This window comes from Pogona vitticeps, chromosome 1, assembly GCF_051106095.1.
Source record: "Pogona vitticeps strain Pit_001003342236 chromosome 1, PviZW2.1, whole genome shotgun sequence".
Lineage (NCBI taxonomy): Eukaryota > Metazoa > Chordata > Lepidosauria > Squamata > Agamidae > Pogona > Pogona vitticeps.
Window position 1 is genome coordinate 216,759,143 of NC_135783.1, and position 25,768 is coordinate 216,784,910.

Below are 25,768 nucleotides of genomic sequence, written 5' to 3' on the forward strand. Positions count from 1 at the left end.
CCAGATATTTCAGGTTTTTAAAAGCTTCACGGCTATCTAGAAAGTGTTAAGAGATTATTGCAACATTTTCAATTATCAGTAGATAGATAGATAGATAGACAGACAGACAGTTCCATCAAACTTCAGCTTCTACGAGGGTGGTCCCAACAGAAAATGTACCATCTTTGGGTGTCTTAGCAAAACAGATCTACTGTGGCACCAGTTCACATACTGGACATGTTTCTATCTGGTTCCTACTAGGATTAGGATTGTGATACATCCACTGAGCCCCCTCTGATGGTGCATGGATAGTGGCCTTATATATCCCCACTTTAATGTTTTCTTTTCCTGGACCTGAAAGTTGGTTCTGGTTCATGTCATGATCACTAATTCTTCAATGCTATAAAACTAACTTTGTTTTTAATTATCATTTCTAAATGAATTATCACAGCAGGGGCACAAAGATTCAAGAAAACATGAGCAGAATATTGCATTAACTAAACTTGGATTGTATTAGCCATTGGATTCCATACCTTCTGTTTGCACCACTAGATAGATCTCAGAGGCCAATGCACAAGTCTTGGTTGAGTTATGAAAGAGGGAATTGTGCATAATTAACAACTTTTTCTTCACAGTATTAACTAATTACAACTATTGACTAGCTAAGCACCTGCTCACAAGTATTCTGAAGGGAAAAGCTGTCAATTACACACAATTTCTTTCTCCACAGCTGATGCAAGACCGGCATATTCTATATCCAAGCACTAGAAATAAAGGACAGTACGTACATGTAGCAGGTCAAGAAACTGAATTAAGAGATCAAAAGGCCAATTAAGAGCCTGAGGAGAGATCTGTTAGATCAGACCAACAGCCTACCAGTTCAGAATTTTCCTACAGTTGCCTGACTGATTGATCATTTTATTTGCAACCAGCTTCCTATAAACATTGCATTCACAGAGATTCATACGGAAGCGAGGCAAAAAAATTAACAATATACCTTTGCCCAAGGACATTTTTTAAAGTTTTATAAGTAAGGCACTGATAAAAAAAAATCAGATGGCTATGGAAATTTCACAAGCAGGACAGAATAAATATATCAGCATCACAGTTATATTTCTCAGAAGTGGGTATTCATTCACATACTATGTCAGAGGTTCTAGGTAAGAAACAGACTGCTGGATGGTGTTATATTACCTCTGAAAAAAACAGATGTGAAGCCTGGGGATGCTCCTAGATCAATCTCTGATCCTAGATGTCCACGTTTCAGTGGCGGCCAGGAGTGCCTTTAACTCAATTAAAACTAGTCCACTAGCTGTGCCTGTTCCCAGAGAGGTCTGATGGCCATAGTGGTACATGTCTTAATTACATCACAGCTGGATTACTGCAATGTGCTCCACATGGGGATGCCTCTGGAAAGTGTTCGGAAACTTTAGCAGATCCAAAATGCTGCCACCAGAGTGATCTGGGGCTACAGGGATCACATAATCAACCCACCCCCATTACTTCACTTCGACTGGCTGCCAATTCATTTCCAGGCACAATTCAAAGTGTTGTTTTTAATCTATAACGCCCCAAAGGCTTTTAATTGAAATAATATTAGCTGTGGGTCTGATGGCAATTTTAATTGTATTTTAATTGTATTTTAATTATTTTATCTTTTACTGTATTGAATTTTAATTATTGTAAGCCGCCCAGAGACCTCTGGGTAGTGTGGGCGGCATATAAATTAAATAAATAAATAAATAAATAAATAAATAAATAAATAAATAAATAAACAAACAAACAAACAAACAAACAAACAAAATGGCTTGGGTCCAATCTATCTCTGCCTGGATGTTAAGATCATCAGGGGAGGCCTTTCTCTCGGTCCCACTGCCTTGACTAATACACTTGGCGGGGACATGGGAAAAGGTCTTCTCTGCGGCTGCTCTCAAGCTCTGGAACTTTCCCTCCCACAGGAGGCCAGGCTGGCCCCATCTTTGCTGTCCTTCCACAAACAGATGAAGACCTTTCTCTTCAGGCAGGCTTTCCCTTAGTGACTGGTTGTCCGAGTGAGGCTTTTAAATGAATTGTTGTGCCTTGCTGCTTTTTATACATTTTTGTGTTCATTTTGTTTACAGTTTTAACATATTTTTTTTTTAAAAATATATTCTCTTGTGATATTTGTATACTTACTGTTTTTAGCTTCTAAATATTGTCTTCTATTGATGTAAGCCACTTTGGATTCTTTTTAAGGAGAAAGGAGGAGTAAAAATAAAATAAAACAAAAGGCATACTCCATGCTGAGCTAGCACAAATCACTTCTGAGGTTATGCACAGCTATTACTATTACTATTACTATTGTTGTTGTTGTTATGTCTGCAGGGCCGATCTACACAGTAAAAATGATCAGAGTGCTAGCGCCTTTTAATAGGTACAACAATGCTGACAAATCAATATATTTTCATTCAGTCTAATGCAGATAATGGGATTCCCAGCATGGTGTAGTGGACAGAGTGATGGACTAGGACTCTGGAGAACAGGGTTTGAATCCTTGCTCAGCCAAGGAAACTCACTGGAGGGAGGGGAACTGGTAAAACCACTCCTTAAATATCTCACCTTCAAAGCCCTGTTAGGGTCACTATAAGTCAGTTCCGATTTGACAGCACAGAACAGACACAAGAGGATGATTTGGATGCACAGAATGGCTGTCTCTGTCAAGATGAATGGAGAAGAGCACATATGCAAGAAGGTTCACGTGCACCTGACTATGTCCAGTGTAGGAAGCTTTATTTATTTATTTATTTATTGGTCTCATTTATAGGCCACCTTTCTCCCGATGAACAGACATAAGGTGGTTCATAATTTTAATTAAAATTTAAAAACTCAATAAATTGTACATTAAAAGCAGTTGAACCATAATAGTAATTAAAATACATTTAAAATATTTAAACCTTTCAAAACAAAATTACTTGGATAAAACCAGCATCCAGAGTGTCAGACAGGATTTTTAAAAGCCTGACTGAAGAGGCAGGTCTTCAACTGTCAGAGGAAGGATAAAAGGGAGGGGGCCCAGCCTAACCTCTCAAGAGACTTGTGTTCCACAGAAACGCCCCTCTCCGTCGAGCTCCCATCAAATGTGTGTACGATGGCAATGGGACTGAAAGGAAGGCAGCCTCTGATGATCTTAAGAACTAGGGAGGCTGAGATACAGTCTTTCAGGTAGATTGGACCCAAACCTTATAGAACTTCATAGGTAATAACTAAGGGGAGGATTTCTATGACATGTCATATTTTTGAAGCAGCCTATGTTTAACTAGCACTTTGAAATGTGTTCCTCAAAACAAGGCATTTGGACGAAAACCTATTTAACATTCCCAAGGGCTTGAATGAGAACGGCTTAGCTGAAATCCAACTATATAACCTTAACTGGTTTTAGAAGATAGGCAACTTCTGGGTATTTTCCTCTTAACCACTTTGTAATTCTTCTCAAAATAGCCAACCTACCGTTTTAACATCATTTGTGCCAATGATTCCTCCAATCTCTCCCAGGTCTTTAAGCAGTAAATTCAAGATTTCAGTGGCTCTCTTCTTCTGGTGGTTACTAAGTTCCTGCAGTTGCCCCAACTCTCTCTGTGTAGTTATCAGGGCAGACTGCAAAACAGTTTATGGATAGCATTAAAAGATTTATCGTGACCTAATAAGGCAAAAAAGCATACTTTTCACACTTTTTGCAAGAACTCCATTTTCTATGGTTATGCTGTACCTCTTGCTTTAAATGCATAACGGGCAGGAGCCCTGGCCTGAAAGGAACCACGACCATCAGCGACAGCCAGGAGCTGCCCATCACCCTTAATGCAGGATACATGCAACAATTTCAGTTCTCTATATAGTCAAAAAGATGACCTCGTATTAGATACATTTTTCTCTCTCTTAGTGTAGCGCTCTTTCTAATGTCACTTTTTCAAAATATACATTTTTCAAAATTCATCTGGATTTGAAACCCAATGTTCGTATTTTTAGTACGCATTATTTTGGGGATTGGGCAAAGGTGAGACATGCAGGGCTGTGCCTTCGCTTGGCGGGAAGAGCAACTACTCCTGATTATATTTATGGTTTATTTATTTGCAACATTTCTACAATACTCACTAATAAAAAGGAATTAAAAACCACCAAGCATAAAAGTAGAATACAGACAGAACCTTCCCACTACAACACCCATTTCTATCATAGCAACTTTAATGAACGTTCATAGCATTTGTAATTACTCCCTGTAGTCAGTTGCTTAACTCAAGAAAATTAACACAGGGAGGTGCAGGTGGGAAATCATGGGGGCATACACACATACGAGGATGAACAAGGATAGGTCCTACTGTTTTCTGTGCAAGCTCCTCAGCCAACTGTTCATTAGCTCTCATCTTGTCTTCTACTTCTTGTGACTTCTGGTCATAGTTAACTGCTAATTCTTCCAGAGCCTGAAGGACTTCTTTCACCTCTTCTTTGGCAGCCTCGTTTTCGATCTGAAGCCGAGTAAGTTCTTCTTGGATCTTCTCATAATCTCTTCTAGTGGAGGCCAAGAGCTATGAAAGAGATCGAAACATTAAGATGCCCAGACGACTTGGAAAACCTTGATGAGCAAGCCAACAGGAATCGCAGCTGAATCATCACGTAACCTCCTCCCCCCCCCCCCCCACACACACAACCCATTCCAGACACACTGAATATGGCAAGCGTGGAAAGAGGCACAGTTTGGTGCTGAGGCTCTGAATCCAACATTACAATGAGAGAACAGGACAAGCAAGGCTTACACATTCCCTGACAGAAAGGGGCTCCTACGTAAGTTTCTTCTTAATATTTAACATAAAAATACTATTAAAGTAACTACAACAAATTAAAGTCTCAGAAGAGGAATTCTAGTAGAACATGTGATCATTCATGATTTTAAAAAACAACAACTAATAAATAAGTACATACAGATAAACACAAGAGGATGTTGAGACTATATACTGTATGTACTTTTAAGCACACCTTTGTAGAAGTGTGTCATATGCATGAATATAGGAAGCTGGCTTATATAAAGGCAGGCCACTAATTCATCTGGTTCAATAGTCTCTATATGTACTGGAAGTAATTTTCCAGCGTTTCAGACAGGAGACTTTTACAGCTCTATTAAACTTCTTTCATGCAAAATGTTTGCTACAACAACGGAACTATAACCCTTGCCTCTTTTTTTTCCATGGTACAAAAGATGCTCCTTCTCCCAAATTCATAAGGGTATCTAAATGTGGAGACAAGGCTACAAGAAGGTAGCATCTTTTTACACAGAACTTTAGCCTACACGATTTAAAGATGAAGCACCACATTAAAGAGTGGAGAAATCCAGCTTCCAACAGATGGTGCATTAGTTCTGGCAAATAGTTGTGTGACACACAGAAAGTTAATTGGTGGCAAAGGAACATGTACGGTATTAGAACAGCATGTTTTTGGTTTGTAACACTTATGTTAGCAATGAATCTGTTAGCTTAATCAGCCAGAAATAAGTGCTCTGACTAATTAAGGAAAACTATAGTTAAGGGAGGAACCCTGCAGCCCACGTATCGGTGAGTGGAGTGCAAACAACCATAGAGAGTATTACAGAAGATACCAAACAAACAAGTCTATCTGAAAAATAAAAATTTAAAGCGCTCAGTTCCAAGCTAAGCTGTGTCCTTCTAGAAATCCAGATGCAAGATTGCTACAGCAGTTTTTTTCTAGAAGGCATTTAGATAATCAGTTTTAGTTCATCGACTCCCACTGCCTGAAGAATAATGGAAACGTGCTCATTTACTAGAGATGCCAACTCCTCTGCACCTCTTCTCCTTTTAGGCCAGCAAGTGGAGTTCTAGAGATGGCATCTCTCAAAAGAATGAATTTAGCCCAATGGGCTTCAATCACTAACGTTTATATTTAACTTGGTAGCTATATTAGAAAAAGCATTGAACAATACTGGGGAGAAAAGTCTTTCCCTTATTTCTGCAATTGTGGGCTCTTACATTTTCAGGATGCACTGAGACACAACTGAACTTAATTTTGAAAACTATCTTACAATTACTACATAGAAATAGATTATGTTTAAAGCAAGGACCAGGTGAATTGGTGAAGCCAAGACTGGAGAATCCCAAATGTTGGGGAAAACATGGGGAATGTGTGATCTGTTGTAGGACTACCACAATCGCTAGGGACACTCAAGGGTTCTGTTCGCTTTTCATTTCAACATCAGCCAACTTGATTCACATTTCCAGACTCAGATCATAGTTATCCTTCAGATTCTGTGCTTGTTTAAATTATGCACTAACATTCTAAGCTAAAAGGACACATCAAAACTCATGGAAATTCTATGCTTTAGAAATTTGTATTTTGAACAACAATACATTTAGTATTTGTGAGGAAAATATATTAAAATACATAATTAAATACTTAAGTACATGCAATTAAAAAAAATTAATCTGGAAATGGAAAGGATCAGGCTTCTGAATTAGCACATGGAAAACTGAAATGGACAAGAAATCCATCCATTTCTACTACTTTTAATAATTACATTCTTCATCATCATCATCATCATCTGTTTGCATCACTATTTACCTCATCTTGATCCAACATCTGCTGCTTTAGTTTTTCAGCCAATTGACTCTGTTGATTAATTTCATCATCCTGCAGTTAATGAAAAAGAGATTTTTTTTCCTGTTTTGATATTTTTGTACCCTGAACCATAAAAATGGATGCCCATGTTTTTCATCAAATTTTTAACATGAAGGAAATGAGAATTCAACTGTTCAACAGAGGACAGTAGGGGGGGAATCAATAATTCTTACATTATACTCTGCACAGTACAAAGGTTCATTCTGACCTTTCTTACTAAAATGCATCAACCTTTAAAGACGTAAATTGCCAAAGCCATAAATCAATCCTTAGAACTGCCTAATTTAATGAACTAATATCAAATCTGCTAGTTCCACAGAAAAAAAATCTTTTGAATCCCCAAACCATGACTGGCTTCATCCTGCTTTCATTAAATTCCTTTCATTAATGCCATCAGTAAATAACACCTGAAATTTGCAACCGCTTCCAGTAAGAGTTTCATTTCATTTCGATTCATTTAAAAATATAGACTTTATAATTGCCTGCCTAATGCTGACAGTAAACATTGCCTGAAATTTGCAGCTGCTTCCAGAGCAACTCCATGTTATTTTCTTTCTTTAAAAGAAGAGATAAATTTTATATATAGAATGCTAACATCTATTACAAAAATTGCTTACTCTCACTCCCTCTAAGTATGAATTTACATAATACGTTGTTAGCCACCCAGAGTGGTAGAATATACTAGATGGGCGGGATATAAATCAAATCAAATCAAATCAAATCAAATCAATAAACAAACAAACAAACAAACTACTTTTAATGTAAACTGCATTAGTCACTTAATATATGGATGCAAAATGTTTTGTTTTCCTTTGTTATCTGATGTTTTAAAAATGTTTTTCCTTATTTGATAGGAAGTCACACATTCGGAAGACAAAAGGAATGAGTTCCCATCTGAAAGAGAGTTGGTCTTACATTTGTGCAAGATAGTACTGGATAACTCCTCATATAAGGTCAGAAAACGTTGGTCCTTTCCAGCAGGGCATTGTTGTGGGAGCAAAATGAAGAAACAGGATTCAAGCCTCAATGTGTGTATCTTCGTGGCAACTGATCTTTATAATTACTCAAGTGCCACACAATTGTGAGCATTTAGGCATTTAATATCCAAGTTGAAACTTGACCAATAAGAAGTTACATCCACCCACTCAGCAAGGGAGCAACTACTTTGATTCCTAAGTGGTTCCTAAGCATTCCTACGGGGACGCTTTCAGGTAACAGCCACTTGCTCTGCTCTGGAAGTCTCCCTTAACCTTGAGAAGGGCTTTTTAAAGTGTATAAACATGGGCTGTTCAACCACTTCTTTTTTTCCATCTTCAGACTCTTTACAATGAACGGGATTAAAAACACAGAAATCAAAATAATAAAAATGCACAATTACACTGACTGCATTTGGAACCACCCAGATTATGGTTCAGAGCAATTCCCTAACCTGGTGCCCTCTAAATGCTCTGTACTATCACTCTTTCCTTTCCTAACCATTAGGCATACTACCTGGGCTACTGAGAATTCTAGTACAAAACAACTAGAAAGCACTGGAATGGGAAAGGATAATTCAGAATAGAGAACCAAGCGTGAGCTTTTCCTGTTTCCCCCCCCCCACACACACACACACACTCAGCTCAATAAAATACAGTGGTGCCTCACAAGACGATTTTAATTCGTTCCATGGAAATCGCTGTCTTGTGAAGACATCGTCTTGTGAAACCCAGTTCCCCATTGGAATGCAATGAAATCTATTTAATGCGTTCCAATTGGGGGGGAAATCACTGTCTTGCAAAAATTATCCATAGAAGAAAGACATCGTCTTGCAAAACACAGTTCCCCATACCATCTTGGGGAAAAGCAATCCCCTCACCTGCACTGCCTTTGGAAATTCAATGGGTCTCAGATAGCTTTCTCTCTCCAGCAACAAAAGAGAGAAAAAGGGGGTAAAAGGAGTCAAACTCCCTTCTGTGGCTTGTCCCCCAAGTCATGGTGACCCCCTGGCTGCACCTCTCACTCAATACAGGGCTGCACAGCCCCAGTCCTGCCAGAGGCCAAGAGAGCTCCTCAGTGTTTTGGGGTGCCCTGTGAGACACCCATCAGGGGCTAAGTGTTCCTCCCACAATCCTCTAGTGCACAGGTATTATTAGGGGACAGAATGGGGTAGGAGATGCAACGGCCATTCTAAGTTACACCTTTCAAGAGAAATACCATGTCATAAAAATGGTTTTCCCAGGGGGAGGCTCATTCATTGCACTTAGGGTGTGCTGCTGATCCCTGTGATTTCCCTAAATGTGGGGAACTCAGCTGCATAATTTATGTTAATAAGAGGATTTATGATTTTTCTTTTCTTTTCTTTTGCAATCTCTTTATCCTTTGGTTTCTGGCTATTTTCACCACTCTCTATCATTTAAATTTGAAACCCTAGCCCATTACAAGATAGTTTCCCTTCCCAATTGGAACATATTAATTACATAAGACCTACTTTTTTATCCCAAAAAAAGTGGGGGAGAAAGTGTATGCTGGTGTTTTTCCAGGAGGCAGACCCTGAAAAGCCAGCAACATACACTTTTGTCCCAGCAGCATATACTTTTTGGGGGGTTCCAATTGGGGGGGGGGGAACTGTCTTGTGAAACAGGGTTTGGAGGGGGAAACTGTCTTGCGAAAATTGCCCATAGGAATAATCGTTTTGGGAAGCACAACATTGCTCAAAAAAAAGTCACCATCTAGTGAATTCTGTCTAGTGAATTCCTTGTTTTGCGAGGCAATCGTCTTGCGAGGCACCACTGTACTTCCTGGTTTCTTTCAATCGTATTTTACTATGATGTTCAAACCAGGAAAGGAAAAAGAGGAGAGTCGCTCTTAAGATTGTTGCTGATTCTCCAAATCAGGAGAAGAAGGACTGCAATCTCTGAACACAGCCACTGTCTGTTCATCAGAAGCATGAAATGGAGCTATTGTAGCATTCTAAGCTTAGGTAAGGATCAAAACTGGACTGGGATTTTACTCTAGATAAGTGAAACTGTGTAAGTTTTGGTGGTGAATTGCAGCTAATTACTGAGGTACTGGGCATGTGATCTACACCTCATTAACTAGCTGCAATCTATTGCCACAAGTTATGAGTTCACTTACTCCGGAGTAAAATCTCAGAACAATTCAGCTCAAGAACTCTGCCTATATTTTCCTCCAATTCATGCAGACGTGATTGAGACAGATAATCTATAGACTCTAAACATGTCACTTTAGTTTGCAAGTGAGGCTTGCATCATAAAATGCCCTTTCATTTGGTGCATTCAGCATGCAGGGATTTATTTAATTTTTTTCTTGCATCAGTAAACATTCAAACAAAGGGTTCTGCAATCTGAAGTGATACAATCTACATACATTTTGATCATCTCTGAGAGAACTAAGGCTCAGAGCACTAGCGCATTTACCCTGGATTTTTCATGCAAGCTGAAAGGCTGGAACTGCCTACACAACACAGAATGTGAGGCAGTCTTCTAGGAACTGTTGTAAAACAAGTAGTAGCTCTGATTTGCAGAAGGATGGGACAGGAAATGAACAGAAAAACTTAGTGGAACAAATATTTCTTCTTGCCCTTGAAATAAGAGATTGACTCTGTTAAAACACATATAGCTATGGCAGTTTGTTATTGTTTACAACTGGAACGATCCATTTATTTTTCCAGAACAAACACAAACTTCACCTCAAAGCATTATTTGGATGCAAGTCTAAGTTCATTTCCAACTAAGAAGTTCTGCAAGGAAACCATTTACAGACCTTATCATCCAATTGTCTGTAGAGGCTAGTGATCTCTTCCTCGTATTTCCGTTTTTCCTCTGTTGAGATACTGGCAGCAACAGGTGCAATATTGTCAATGATGGGTGTGTTGTCACATGGCTCCAAATTCTTTTGGTCCTTAGCGCTGATCTGTTCTTCCTCAGGAACTGCCTCTCCTGCAGACACAACAGAACTTGACAGAATCCACGATAAAGCAAAAAGGTGGGAAACTCGATGGTTCACAGACTATTTATCTTTAGTGTCCTACAGTTCTTTTCCAGTCATCCTATTTAGTGGTCTACTAGACTGGACTGGAATTATAGATAAATCAACTCATCCAAGGAATCATAGCTATGTGATTAGATATGCCCTTCTGAAATCTGGAGTATGAAGGAAGAGAAACAACTACGGCATATTAATTAGCCAAAAGAAGTATCAGGGATGAACCATCCAACTCCTTCTGTTAAATCCTTCCACCTTTAAGTTGATTTAAGGTTTGTTGGGCTACACACAGATGTGTACGCTCAGTGGAAATACACTGGTTCTAAACAAGGTACTGGGCAGTAATCTTCCTCCAGCTGCCCCTTGTACTGTTCTAAAGGGTCAGAGCACCTTTCAGAAGATTGTGGAATGTCGATCTGAGAGCTACTGGCAAAAGGAGGCATCAGAGGAAGTATCAGGAGCCTTCGATTCATAACAATGCAAATCTACATCCAACCACAAATTTTATGTTTTTGCTGCAAGAGACAAACACCTCTTCCCAATTAAAAATGTCTTTGTGTTGATTTCACGGATACTTTCCTACTAGTATTTCATACACAACAACATCCTTCCCAAATGCACAATTACAAGATGGGGGATGCCTGGCTCAGCAATACTACAAGCAAGAAGGATCATGGAACTGCTGTAGATCGCAAACTGAATATGAGCCAACAGTGTGATATGGCTACAAAAAAGGCAAATGCTATTTTAGGCTGCATTAACAGAAGTATAGTTTCCAAATCTTGCAAGATGCTAGTTCTCCTCTATTCAGCACTGATTAGGCCTCACTTTGAGTATTGTGTCCAATTCTGGACACCACACTTCAAGAAGGATGCCAACAAATTGGAACAAGTTCAGAGGAGGGCAACAAGGATGATCAGAATGCTGGAAACCAAGCCCTATGAGGAAAGACTGGAAGAATTGAGCATGTCTAGTCTTGAGAAAAGAAGACTGAGGGGTGATCTGATAACACTTTTCAAATACTTGAAAGGCTGTCATACAGAGGAAGGGCAGGACGGAAGTGGAACCAATAACCTCAAGATGTGGTGAGTGCTTCAACACTGGAGGCATTCAAGAGAAACAAAGACAACCACCTAACAGATATCCTTTCATTTGTATTCCTGCATCGAGCAGGGGGTTGGATCTGATGGTCTTATAGGCCCCTTCCAACTTCACTATTCTATGCTTGCAGTTATCATAGAATTCTAAACTGAGATACTCGACTAATCAAAAATATTCCAATACTCAGCTTGGAATAGACCTTCCCTTCCCTAGATGGCCTTTTCCAGCAACAAATTATTTCTTTTAAAGTGTTTTGTCCTTCACAGATGTAAAAGGACATACTTGAAAGTGCTGTTCAGCAAGGCAAGTCTTCATCACACAAGATTATCTGATTGTACATGGCAAGCACTATACAAATACCCTTCATCAAACGAAGTGTCATTGGGGAAATTTCATTGTGCTAATAAAGAAAAACTCCCAGTATGACTGTGATCCAAGTCTCTAGAGGGGACAAGCAAAACCACATTACTAGACAGATTATTGGAAGGGGTGGGGTGGAGAAGATAATTAGAAAAGAACAATAACTTGTTTCAGCATTACAGCTGAAGTATCAAGCATACTGAATGAAGACTGATGTGTGATAATCACTATCAAGACAACAGAACTAACAAGAAGAGCTCTCTGGCTCCTAAAATCCAAAATTTGAAGGCTACTGCTAAATCACCAATATTCATTTTAACAATCGTATGTAAGCACTTAGTGTTTGTTAAAGTAATGAATGTAAATAACCTTTATGGCCACAACAAAGCTCAAGTGACGCATCACTTGTCTTAATTATCTATTTTAAGCAGAATGGATTTGATTTAAATCACAATTTAAATTTTAAAAAAATCAAATTTTGATTTAAATTGTGATTTACATCAATTTGATTTTTAAAAAATCATTGCTTTTTATCCACCTTGATTTTAAGCAACTCTTAATTATCTGTTATGAAATGCATTTTCAATAATTTCTGTGTATACCTATTTAAAAAATCCTCTTCCCCAACTCCTACTAAAAGTCATCATTAAAACTAAAATTCTTGGCCACAATCTGCAATAGGAAAAACCCTTTCCAATTAGAAATGAAGTTGGAAATTATTCCTGCTCAGCAAATGACCTTATTTGTCTTTCCATCCCAAGCAGTAATTAACCTCCTCATGTTACTCTTCGTATCCACAGCTTAATAGTCTGTACGTGCTTTCATGTCTCAAGACGGGCAGCTACACAGCCCTCTCCAAATTATATTAAGTCTTAGCTGGTTCTCATGGCTTCTATCATGAAAGCAACAAAATGAATGGCCAAGCATCACCAGCAGATATGGTGTCTGAAATAAGACTCAGTTCATTTACACAAAAACACAGATATAAAAACTCTTAAGATATCATGTTTCCCTACAAAGTATCAGTTAACCAGGAATACCCCAAGTCAGAGCACAGTCCTAGAAATTAAAAAGAAAACACCTCACTAGCCAGTGAAGCAGCCACTCATCATGTCCACACATCTTGATTAGATCAACATTGTTAATTTATGCAATTAATTTTTTTAATTATATGATTTTTGTCCTGTACTTTCCTTCACCATTCTATAGTAATAGTTTTACTGATAAGTTCAGAGAAAACAAAATATAACATTCACAATATTAAAAACCATACAAAATGTTTTTTAGGTCAGGCTATTGTGACCTCCATATCTTGTGACTTGGCACATCAGACACACCACCCAGAAACCGGGAACCTTTTCATTACTGAGTGTCAACATTGCTTCAGCCGACACCTTTCAGCATCTACACTAGAGCATTGGTCCAGACCAAAAATACGATTACAATGGGAATATATAGGCTTCTCTGTGTCAATCCCATCATTCAAGTATACATGTTCCCTAACTAGGCAGAAGTACACTGTGGGTTTGTTTTCAGACTATGCTGCAAATTGTCACAGAGATCCACTAAAACCCTAAAATTTAGGAGTCAAGATATGATAGGAACAGAAGTCCTTATTTCCCTAAGCCCTGTTCACCCACCAAGCCTCAAAAACACAGATTACACAGATGGATAGGTTCTGAGGCTGTACACTCAGACACCACCACATACATCCAAGTGTACAGTACTACTGTCACCACCACCAGCGTTAGCTCAGAACTTCCCAATCCGAAGAGCAAGATCTGAATGGGAGCTTCCAAGCATTTTTTAAATGTATGAGTAGACTAGCATGACTGGAGATAGTGACTCCCTGATCCTACAAGGGAGGCCTACTCACATCGAGGCGTATGAGTGCTGAACTCTTCAAAACATCCTGTTCAGTTTGGCACAGTCTGAATCTTGGAGCAGAGGATGCTCTTCTCATATACATAGCCTAGCTTAATCAGGATGAACACCTGAACAGGGTTACAGTCCTTAGATCCAATACCTATTTCTGAAAAAGGTGCCATGTTCTTTAAAAAAAATTGTGTGGGAAAGTACAACTCAGAAGTACAGTGAGTGGAGAAAGGTGTTACAAAAGCTTTGCCATTACCACAGCCTAAACTTAGCATACTATATTTTCTATTGATTTGCACAATTAACAAACATATCTTACAGATGACTGTTGTAGGTTTTTCAGGCTGTTTGGCTGTGTTCTTAAGGTTTTTCTTCTCTGTGGCCAGCATCTCAACAAAGCCTGGCTCCCAGCACTGAAAAATACAGCCTGCAAAAGATCAACAAACTCTACCCAGCCACAAGGACCGATGATCACTGCACACAAAAGATCAGCTAACAACACCCATCAATCACAGTGACAAATCATCTCTCCCCCTTATCACAACAATACACCCACAACAAAAAACACTCTGATCACCATAATCACCCAATCTCCTAAAAAGGACAAAAAGCTGATCCCACAGCTATAAATACTGTACTCAACTATCCCACAAACTGCACCAGAACACAGAGTTCTGATTCCTGTCCTCGGGCCACAGAGACTGGTGAAACATTAGGAAGAAAAACCTTAAGAACACTGCCAAACAGTCTGAAAAACCTACAATAACCATCGGATCCCGGCCGTGAAAGCTTTCAAGAATACATAACCTACAGACCTTGGCTTTTTTGGTCCCCCTCTGCAGTCATTACAGGCAGTATCAGATGGGACCACTTTCAAACAGGTAAAGACTAAGAATTAGACCAAACCATGGCTTGTACTCAGGGTATTTCAGAAATAACAACCACGGCCCAAGATTCCTAATGTACAACAAAGAAATCACATCTTTGTTTCCTGTTTTCTCAGCACTCAAGTTTCATTTCTGTCCTTACACTGCAACATCTTCTGGAGTTAAAACACCAGCATTAAGTATGAACTCTCAATTTAAACAACTTACTAAGCCAACGCTGACAGAAAAACAGATTGCAGCATACAGTATTTCAAACCATGGCTTCCATTTATTAGAGGACTGCAATTACGTCTTGCCAATTCAGAACCTGGTATCAAGCGGGAATTAAATTTGCTCAACTTAATTCACGATGTCACCTTTCTGGCTTCAGAAGCCATGGCATACGAAACCAGGAGCAACACTGGGACTGTGTGCTTCTCCCCTTGTGCCAGTTTTAGTGCAGAGAATCCAGCTTGTTTTAAACCAGAATTTTCTGTTATGTGCAAAACAGAAAAAATTTGATTTAATATGGATTAAAATTAAGTAGAATATTATGCTCGTGTTAACACTGTAGTTATCGAGCCCCCAGTGTGGCACAAAGGACAGAATGTTGGACTAGAGACCTAGATTCAAATCCCTGCTTGGCCACGGAAACTCACCTGGAGGTGCCAATGGCAAACCATTCCATGAACATCTCATACATATCAAGAACCCAACTAGGGGCGTTGTAAATCAGAAGTGAGTTGGTGGCACATAACAACAACAACAACAAACCACATTAAATCAGCTTTTCATCTTTAGGATGTAATTGGGAATTCTGGTTGTAAATTAAATCAAGATCTCTGCACCAAAGACACCATATGAAAGGTGAAATGTACGGGCCTGAGGCTCATTCTTGACGTCAAGACAGCAGTGTTGCCTCTGAAAGGTTCTTTGATGTAATGCCCTCTATATAAGGATGAGCAGTATTCATAGATCTCTGTAGACAAATGGAACAAAGTGATTTACCACTATAATAGCATCTTGCCTAATCAGTGATATGCATTATGATTTACTGTATTTGGGGTGAGGCAGCAACTATTTGGCTAACTTCCATTTTAACTGAAGACGTCAACAGTGGTCTAGCAATCAACCACAAATTGCCATTTCTCACCATTTCTCCATCTGTTCAGTTCCATCTCCAGATGCTGTATAACATTCTTTAGTGTCTTGTTTTTTTCCTTCTCCTTCTCGTATTTTTTCTTCCATTCTTCAGCAGTCAGCTCAAGATTCACAGAGACCGTATTCTTAATGGTCTTGGCTCTATACAGACAAAAAAAGAGTACTGTATTGTGTTGTGGACAAAGCAGTAGAGATTATGATCAGGAGACCCAAGTTCTAATCCCTATTCAGCTTGGAAATTTACTGAAGTGGGAGAGCACTGACAAAACCACTCCTTAAACATCTCACATCTCTTGAAACACCATTATAAATCAGATGCAACATGAGAAAATATTAATGCACTAACTGAGTACTCACAGCCTTAATCATTAAACCCTGTTTAATATGCAAGGATTCAAATACCAGCTAAGACAGTGTCCACATTATAATTGTGTTTCTAATGATCTTTTCAAAGTTTTCAAGGATAAGAAATTCCAGTATATTCATTTACAGGGAATAAATAAACCAGCCTTAGAATAAATAAACCAGCCTTAGCGATGAAGAAAAACACATTTCTTTTTTTAAAATATATTATTTTTCCAAAACAAATATAACAATACAAAATACTTACTAACAATCTAAAACATAATGCACCCCGATACCCATGGGACACTTTGAAGCAATTCTTTTATTATGAACCTCTATTCCAAGATTGTATTGATTGTTGCTTAGAGGCTTTCCCCTTTCCCTTCACTAATACAAATTCAATAAATTACCCCAAATACCATAAAATATTTAAACGTTTCCTCTTAAGTTCAGTAGTCAATTTGTCATTTAACACAATGTCCCATACTTCATTATACCAATGTTCTAATTTAATATCATGTTTGTCTTTCCAGTATCTAGCTATTAATATTCTAGCACGTCATAAAATTAGAAATCAATTCCTTTGAGCAATGATCAAGTTCTATCTTATCAAAAATTGACAGCAAAGAAATTTTAGAGTTAAATTCAATATATTTTCCAAATATATCACATATTTACTTAAAAATCAATTTCCAAAATTTCTGAATCCATTTACACTCCTACCACGATAATTTCTTCATCACATTTCCAACAGGCCTTAGAATAGTCTGAATTTATTGTGTTCAATTTCACCGGAGTCATGTACCACCTTAATGTTTTAAAAAATCTTCTTTATTCTTACTGACATTAATCTTAAAACTCTCATCTTAATTTTTGTCCAATCCTCAACACATTTTTATATGGAGAATCAAAGGGACTGGAAACTACTCTTTATCTTAAAAGTCATGTTTTAAATGGTTTCACCAGAATCTGAAACATGGTAATTAACATGCGCGTAAGTGAAATTGTATTCATAGCAAAAATTGCCACTGATTAATGAAATTAGTTTGTGCCTGTTGTGTAACTGGGAATGCAACTGGTACTTCGTTCAATAGCAGCAATTCACCACCAGAGTTCATGTGATCTAACAACCTATATGCACATAAATTTGGTTCATTTCAATTTGCTATAATCAATTTTAAAAACCCATAAAAATGTGCATTTCTCCCTGATTGACTGATTGCATTTATATCCTGCCATCTAGTGGCAACCTACTATTCCGGGTGCCTAAAAACAAATAAACATATGAACCACCCATGTATAGAAAACAACTAAATCATAAAAATGATAGGAAAAAAGAAAGAAACCCTCAAAGCAAAGCAAAGCATGCTGCTTATATACCGCCCCATAGAGCTTCAAGCACTCTCTGGGCGGTTTACAATTTAATTATGCAGGCTACACATTGCCCCCCCAGCGAGCTGAGTACTCATTTTACCAACCTTGGAAGGATAGAAGGCTGAGTCAACCTTGAGCTGGCTACCTGGGATTTGAACCCCAGGTCGTGAGCACAGTTTTAGCTGCAGTACAGCGATTTAACCACTGCGCCATGAGGCTCTATCAAAGACAATGGCAACCTAATACAAATTTATTTATTTATTAATTTATTTATTTAATTTATATGCCGCCCACACTACCCAAAGGTCTCTGGGCAGCTTACAGCATTTAAAATACAATAAAGATATGTAACAATTAAAATACAATTAAAATATATATAAAAAACCATAAGGAGAGGATGTTGCTGAAGGCCTCCTTAAATGCTCAGATTTTATAAGTTTCCTGAAGGTCAAGAGAGAGGGAGTCTGGGGTATATCCACAGGCAATGTGTTCACAATGTTGTAGCCACCACCAAAAAGGCCCGGTTCCTTGTGGTAGATTTCTGGGCCTCTCTTAGAATGACTAACTGTAACCGTTAAGCCTGGAAAGACCAGGTAGCCCAGGTAGATGATCTTAGAGAAATCTACTCCAACAGGTCCTGAGACCACAAATTGTTAAGGCTTTATAATTTAATACTAGCACTTTGTATTTGGCACAGAAGCAAACAGGAAACCAATTCAGATGTGCCAGAATTGGAGAGACATGGTCGTATCTCCATGCTCCTGGCTGCTGCATTTTGCACCTGCTGTAGCTCTGGTACTGCCTTCAAAGTTAGCCCCACATAGAGAGTATTGCAGTAATCAATCCTAGAGACTACCAGTGTGGTCAGAGATTTTCCGTGCAGGAAGGGCTGAAACTGTGCAATCTGCCAGAGACAGAAAAAGGCAGAGCTGGCCACTGCTGCTATTAGCTTCTCCATGGAGAGTGTGAGATCCAGAAGCACCCCTAAATCCTTCAGAGGGAGTGTGTTGCCATCCAGATCAGGTAAAATATCTTCCAGCCAGACAGACTCCCCTCCCATCAACATGATCACCGTCTTGTCCTTATTCAACGTCAATCTCTTAGCCCTCATCCAGTCCATAATTGAGGTTAAGCACTGCTCCAGAATCCAAACAGCTTCCACTGCTGCTGACGAAAAGGAGACAGAGTTGTGTGTCATCAGCATATTGATGACAGCGTACTCCAAATCTCCAGATGATCTCCTGCAATGGCCTCATGTACTGTACACGTATATGCATTTTGTTCAATTTTTGCCTAATGCAAGTGGTTTGCAAGTAATATTCCCTAATATATTCATACATATGCTTTTTACTAACATTATGATTTTTTGTGTACACCTTTCACTGATGTATTTTTTAAAAAAATTGGAGGGGACTAGGGAAATGCAAGTATCAACTGTGTCTTGGTTTGCATTTTGCACAGGATTGCTTCAAAATACAAAACCAAATTCTTCCCATCCCTACCAGAGCTCAGATGTTTATGTATAGGTAAAGGTTCCCCTTGACATTTAGTCAAGTCGTGTCCAACTCTAGGGCGCAGTGCTCATCCCTGTCTCCAAGCCATAGAGCCAGTGTTTGTCAAAAGACAGTTTTCCATGGTCACGTGACCAGCATGACTAGACACGGAACACCGTTATGTTTATGTATAGACAGACATATATGCAACTGTAACACCAGCAAATGTAAAGGTTTTCTTTCAGAAAAACAACAATAGCTGAGATGGATATTTTAAAAGACAAATAAATTGTTGAGGCTAGAAAAAAGTGAGAACCTTTGTATAATAAACAAATTGTGTTTCTTTTTTCTCTTGAAAAGAAACTGGTCAATTGCTTCCAATTTTATGACTAGCATCCATGATAGACTCATTTGCTCACTCCATCTCATCTCAGAATTCATTGTTTATGCAACATCGATCAAAGCCCTCATTAGAAGAGGTCATGCCACACTGTGCTGATTCAGTCAGCTCCAAAACACTTTTTTAATGATTAAGGCAAAATGAGGGATGCAGTTAATATATATTCACATATCTGATTCACACCTTATTTGTGGAAGTGTATATTCAGACCAACACAGTCCCTAGAAAATCAATACAGCAACACCAGGTTTTAAGCCAGCAAAGCACTGATGCATAAAACTAATCTCAAAGCACATTCTTTTGCTGTATGTGCAATTCCATTCTTGCTTTGCCAGTGTCCCTGTTGGATGATAGCAAATATTCTGAGAGCCAACCCTGGCAATCTTTACTTAAAGGTAAAGGTTCCCCTTGACAATTTGTGTCCAGTCGTATTCGATTCTAGGGGGCGGTGCTCATCCCCGTTTCCAAGCAGGAGAGCCAGCATTTTTGTCCGAAGACAATCTTCCGTGGTCACTTGGCCAATGCGACTTAGAAACGGAACGCTGTTACCTTCCCACCGAAGGTACTCGCATTTGCATGCTTTCTAACTGCTAGGCTGGGACAAGCGACGGGTGCTCACTCCACCGCGTGGATTCGATCTTATGACTGCTGGTCTTCTGACCCTGAAGCACAGGCTTCTGCGGTTTAGCCCACAGTGCCACCATGTCCCGCAATCTTTACTTATCCAAACTTAATTTGACCAGCCTCATTTCTTCCTCGCACTCTCCCTACACCATATGTAACCATTTCCTTGCCATCCTCTTCCCTTTGTGTTTCTCAATACACTCGTATGGAGGAATGCAGTGCATATTTTAATGCCAGCAGATTATTTAAGAGTTACCCAGTGTGGTGAAGTGGACAGAGTGACAGACTAGGACTCAGGAGGCCTGGGTTCAAATCCCTGCTCCACCATGGAAACTGCCTGGGGGAGTGAAACTGGTAAAATCACTCCTTAAATATCTCACTTACCTTGAAAGCCCTATTAGGGTCACTGTAAGTCGTTTCCAACTTGACAGCACATAACATAAATTACTTAAAAGATATATAGCACAATCCTATGCACGATAACTCAGAAGTAATTCCTACTGACTAGAACTCCATGGGCTTGTACTTTTGCACAAGGGCAACTGCAGAAGCAATGGGAGCCGCTTTCCTGACTACCCCTCATGGACCCAGTCATCCCCGAGTCACACAAGTGGTTGGGCAAGGAGCAGCCCAGACAATGCTCAAAAAATGCTTTCACAAATGCCTTTATTTGTTCAGAAAACCTTGTTCAGTTTAACCGCCTTATTCAGAGATGGGAGCATAAAACTGCAGTCTTAACTGGTCTTGCCTTTTAGAAAATAAAGCTTAGATATTATTAACACATTGTAGCTTCATAGAATAACAAGTGGCTGTAGTTTGTATTCATAAGCTCTACAGCCAAAATCCTATTCACACATGCATAAGGGTGATCATGCAGTGTATTTTCCCTCATTCATTGCTAGTACAATGAATGTCACAATCAGTGCTCACAAATTCACCTGGAAAGAGATCCTGCTGGAAGTTGAGAAGTGTGTATGCAATTGCCTTTTTGCAATTGAATAAATGAACAGGATTCTAGCTCAAGTTTTTAACTCCTATTTTGCATCAGCAATTCTATTTGACTAAAAGTCAGTATTTATGACATTTAACAAAGAAATAATTAAGAGCTTGGAAATAACTATGTAGACTAATAAGTTTCTTCTAACTGCTTCCTTTTCTGATAATTACCGTATTTTTCGCACTATAAGACACACTTTTCCCCCACAAAACAGGGTGGTGGAAAGTCTGTGCGTCTTATGGAGCGAAGAAAACAGATTATTTTTTCCTGTTTTCTTCTCCTAAAAATTTGGTGCGTCTTATGGACAGGTGCATCTTATGGAGCGAAAAATACGGTAATTTCAGTTACTTTTGAAGTATCAGAAAGTATTTTTTTAAAAAACTGTAACAATAACTTGATGGGTCATAATAACAACATAGCAGGGTCTTAGAACTATAATTATAATTACTTTATTTCCAAACAAGTAACTTCCCAAACTCTGGAACAATCTATTCTGAGCAAAAAAACACCCTTACACACCTTTGTCCAAACATTAGTGTAGACTTGGTTTCCGCTTCGTTGAAGATGGATGGGGAGCAGCAGATGACAATGGTGGTCCTACAATTCCCGCCTAATGAGTCCTGAAGAATTCGGGTCATTTTGCTGTCTCGATATGGAACATGTGTTTTCTGATTAAGAGAGACAAACCAAGGAAATCCCAATAAACCAAAATATGTCAAATTATTTTTACACCACTAAGGCAATGCATTGAATTTATCATCATTTAAAACTGAAGCTGAAAACTACTGAAGCTTAGGCTGAGTATATCTTTTTATATGCTGGCAAAGAGAAAGAAGCAAGACAGAAGTTCCAGCCACCAATCTGTACATCAGAAATATCTATTGTAAGATTAGGACAGAACTCAGACTGCATCTGTTAATTTCAACTAGAGTGGACTTCACAGGAAAAAATGGTTCTTACAAAAGTGCTAACTTACCAAAGTCCCATGAATTCAATGGGTTTACTCTGTGTAGGACCAACAATTAAATTTCCAACCTACAGTAGGTCTCAATTTTATTACACAGAAAACAAAAACTCAAAAAAAAAAAAAAAGACAGGGCTGCCTAACAACACTAGTCATGAACAATAAATTTCAGTCTGCAGCTACATTTTGTAAAACTGGATTCTTACATTTGGCTGTCGCCAGCCTGATGCTGTCTGCATGCATAAGGCTATTACCCCTCAAAATTCTCAGCCCCCCATTGTAAATGATCATATAGCAGAGGATGCTGTGAGCTGTCTTCCAACACATTAAGGGCATAAGGTTGGAGAATAATGTTTTATCTCACCGTCCCCCATATGCCTTTGGTATTGTAACCAACTCATCTCAGAGCAGCCCTAGCCATTTCCCCTTCCCTTTGTCCTCTTGCATTGCCTATTTCTGCCCCTTCCCATCAGAAACCTGCACTCTGGAAGCTACTGCTGCCAGCTCCACCTTATATACTTTATGTGCCTAGGGTTGGGAAGTAAGAATGAGAATACAAGGGCACCCCAATGAGTGCAGGGCCAAAGGGGTCTCCATCACCTTTCACTCTCTTCTGTACTCTCTCTCTCTTGCACACACGGACATGGACACTGTTGTTCCACTGCCAGTGGTTGAAAGACAGTACAGATTTCCCCAGAACAACTGAAGGGAAAGAGTCCTCTTCTTCCAACCAATTAAGGCCCCTTTACCAATTCAAAATTCCCACTCCCTCCCAATGTTCTGATTAGCCAGCCGCTCATAGAAGCTTACACAATGCTATTCACTTAAAATATAATAATAAATGTCTCGGGTGATTTTACACACAATGGGATAAAGTAGAGACTATACGGAAGAGGGAAACAGGGTAGAAATTGAAACATCTGTGTGTCTTCCCTTAACACAGACGATTCATGTTTGAGAGGCTCTCTTCCCATAAGCCACTAAAGGAATATAAACCACAAAATAATCTCTTCCTCCATGTTTTTTCTCCTTCGTTATCTCTACCTATGACGGGATATTCATACACAAATACCCCCATCTCTAAATAAAAGCGATATGTAGCACAAATAGTTATCTATACGATTCCATCACTTGTACATGAGATAGAATACATAAAGAGAATAATGCTTGTTTATTAAATTCATATGTTGTCCAATAGGGAAAGGCCCTTCATTTGCAAACATAAAAATGCATAGCAATTAACAGCATTGATTGACAGGAGCATTATGTTTCTTTCTCATTTAAACCTGAAACACAAGCACATCCACAATGACGTACTGTAGAGAACTAGGGATGGAAAAATAAGTCTACGGAATGATTACTACTTAAGCAGTCAGTTAAAAGGGATGAAATTACTTACAGTTCCTTCTGCCAGTGCTGAGATCACATTGCCCAAAGCAGACAACGATTTATTAATATTTTTTGCTTCATCAAGCACAGAGCCTTCTGCCCCAGTTTTGCTGACCTGCCAGCAAAATAAAATAACAAATTTAAAAATGATATTGGTCAAACTACACTAGGAATTACAAAATGTGAGGGAAAGTTACAGGTAAAAAAGCTGCACTTAAGAGACGACCCACAAACTTTAAATATGTCTCCAAATACAGCACAGATGTGATACACCATAATCCTTCAAACTGAAAACTAAGCTCTTCAATAAAGGTGTTGCAAATTTAACATGCATTTCTTTATATACAAAGGTATGCAATCTTAAAAACTACCAACACACTACTAAAAAAATCAGTAATTTGATGTACAGCAGTCACAGGCGTTACCTTTTCACTCCCAGCTAAATCCACAAGATACAGTTTGCCACTCAGTTTTTTTTCAGTTTCAACATTCTCTTGTTTGATATTAATTAAGAAGATACTGTGACTTCTAGAACTGTGTTCGTTCATGTCTAGAAAAGAAAATTAGGATCTTAATTTTGTTATATTCTAAACAAAAATCTTATATAATGCATTTCCTAAGAGCTGACAAAAAGTGTCATGTTAAATTTTGTCATTATTCCTATCAATATCAAAGCTAGCAAAAGAGAAATCAAATATTTAACAGCCCAAGCATATGTATATTTTAAAGCAACTAAGATAAACAGTATGATCTGATCAGAACTGCCAAGTAAGTGATATTTGTAAAGAGAGCTTGAACAGAACAAAGGGCTTTCCACAGTAGGGATAATTGTTTGTCAAACCAAAACATAACTATTCAATTGTTCTACACAACTACAAACCTGGCTTGAAATACAGGCATTGAAGGTAAAAGAATTACATATACAGTGCTGCCCCGCAGGACGATGATAATGCGTTCCATTGAAATCGCTGTTTAGCAAAATCATCATCTTGCGAAAAGCGTTTCCCCATTAGAATGCACTGAAACCCATTTAATGTGTTCCAATGAGGAAAATAGTTGTCGTCGTACAAAGATCGCCCATAGGGAAGCCATTTAAAATCGCTGTCTTCCAAAGCAGTGCCGAAAACACCCTAGGGAAGACATTTAGTGGAGCCGCCGATCAGCTGTTGAATTAAACTGAACAATGGCTGGCTGCCACCGCAAGCCCTGTGTTGGAAGGGAGCTCCTCCATGCCCACGTGGCTCCAGTTAATGCCCAAGGGACCTCCCCTCTCAACTCTGTCTGGGGGGCTCCTGCGCCGTGGTGATAGGGAGCCCCTGAGTACCTACGTGGCCGGCAAAACAAAGGCGACCTCCCCCTCTTGTCCCCCAGGCAGGGGAACCCTTGTTCGGCGCTGGAAGGGAGCTCCTGAGTGCCCACGTGGCTGGCAAAAACAAAGGGAGTTGCTAGACACGGCCCGACTAGGAACAAGGGAACCTCCCCCTCCCGAGCCCCAGGCCGGGAAACCCCTGCTCAATGCTGAAAGGGAGCTCCTGAGCTTCCCAAGTAGCCCCTGTCGCCCCTGAAACCGCTCGCAACCCCCCCGCTCCCCAGACACACCTCCAGTAAGCGCCGCTTGGTGTGGGAGGGGAGGGAAGCCAAGAGGAGTGGGGGATCCGGCACGCGATTCCCGCTCGGGTGACGAGTCAGGAGGAAAACCAAGCAGCCAAGAAATCCTAAACTTGCTTGCTGTGGGCAGGTAGGGAAACAAAATGGGTGGAGGGGAACCGGCGTGCGCTGTCCCGCACGTGTAAGGAGGCAAAGGGGAAATCCTGGGCTTGCCTCACTGTGCCAGGAACCGAAACATCGTATAGCGAAATTCCCCCATAGGAAGCACTGTTTTGCGAAGCACAATGGCGGTCACAAAACCTAGTCATCATGTGGATTCGTCGTTTTGCGAGGTCGTCGTCTTGTGAGGCACCACGTATTTTAAGTCAATGGAAACGTACAACAAAATCCATGAGGGCAGGCTTAAAAAATTTTAAGTCAACTTTTAAAAAAAGGTATTAACTTTATATTTCTTTATTTATTTTTTATTTAAAACACTTTAATACTTTATCCTGAGAAGGATTCAAGGCAGCTTACAGTATTAAAAGTGATCAGTACAAAAGCTAAAAACAGCACACTATTATAGTAGGATGGAAAGTCACATATGCTTTA

General features: G+C 39.3%; 1 protein-coding gene and 1 non-coding gene across 5 annotated transcripts in view; one reads left to right on the plus strand and one right to left on the minus strand.

The window, feature by feature from the left end:
• KIF5C (kinesin family member 5C) overlaps positions 1 to 25,768 on the minus strand; it is a 91,818-nt gene that overhangs the window by 19,578 nt on the left and 46,472 nt on the right. For all 4 annotated transcript variants that reach the window (XM_020785676.3, XM_020785678.3, XM_078376750.1 and 1 more), the window contains exons 8-15: positions 23,995 to 24,119; positions 23,580 to 23,684; positions 21,736 to 21,884; positions 15,976 to 16,124; positions 10,399 to 10,574; positions 6,580 to 6,648; positions 4,332 to 4,538; positions 3,466 to 3,612 (exon numbers count right to left, since the gene is read on the minus strand). In XM_020785676.3, coding sequence (XP_020641335.1) covers positions 3,466 to 3,612; positions 4,332 to 4,538; positions 6,580 to 6,648; positions 10,399 to 10,574; positions 15,976 to 16,124; positions 21,736 to 21,884; positions 23,580 to 23,684; positions 23,995 to 24,119 — 1,127 coding nt within the window. The remainder of the gene's footprint in view (positions 1 to 3,465; positions 3,613 to 4,331; positions 4,539 to 6,579; positions 6,649 to 10,398; positions 10,575 to 15,975; positions 16,125 to 21,735; positions 21,885 to 23,579; positions 23,685 to 23,994; positions 24,120 to 25,768) is intronic.
• LOC140703442 (U1 spliceosomal RNA) lies at positions 8,808 to 8,969 on the plus strand. The gene has a single exon (XR_012082838.2). It is a non-coding gene; the product is annotated as a U1 spliceosomal RNA (small nuclear RNA).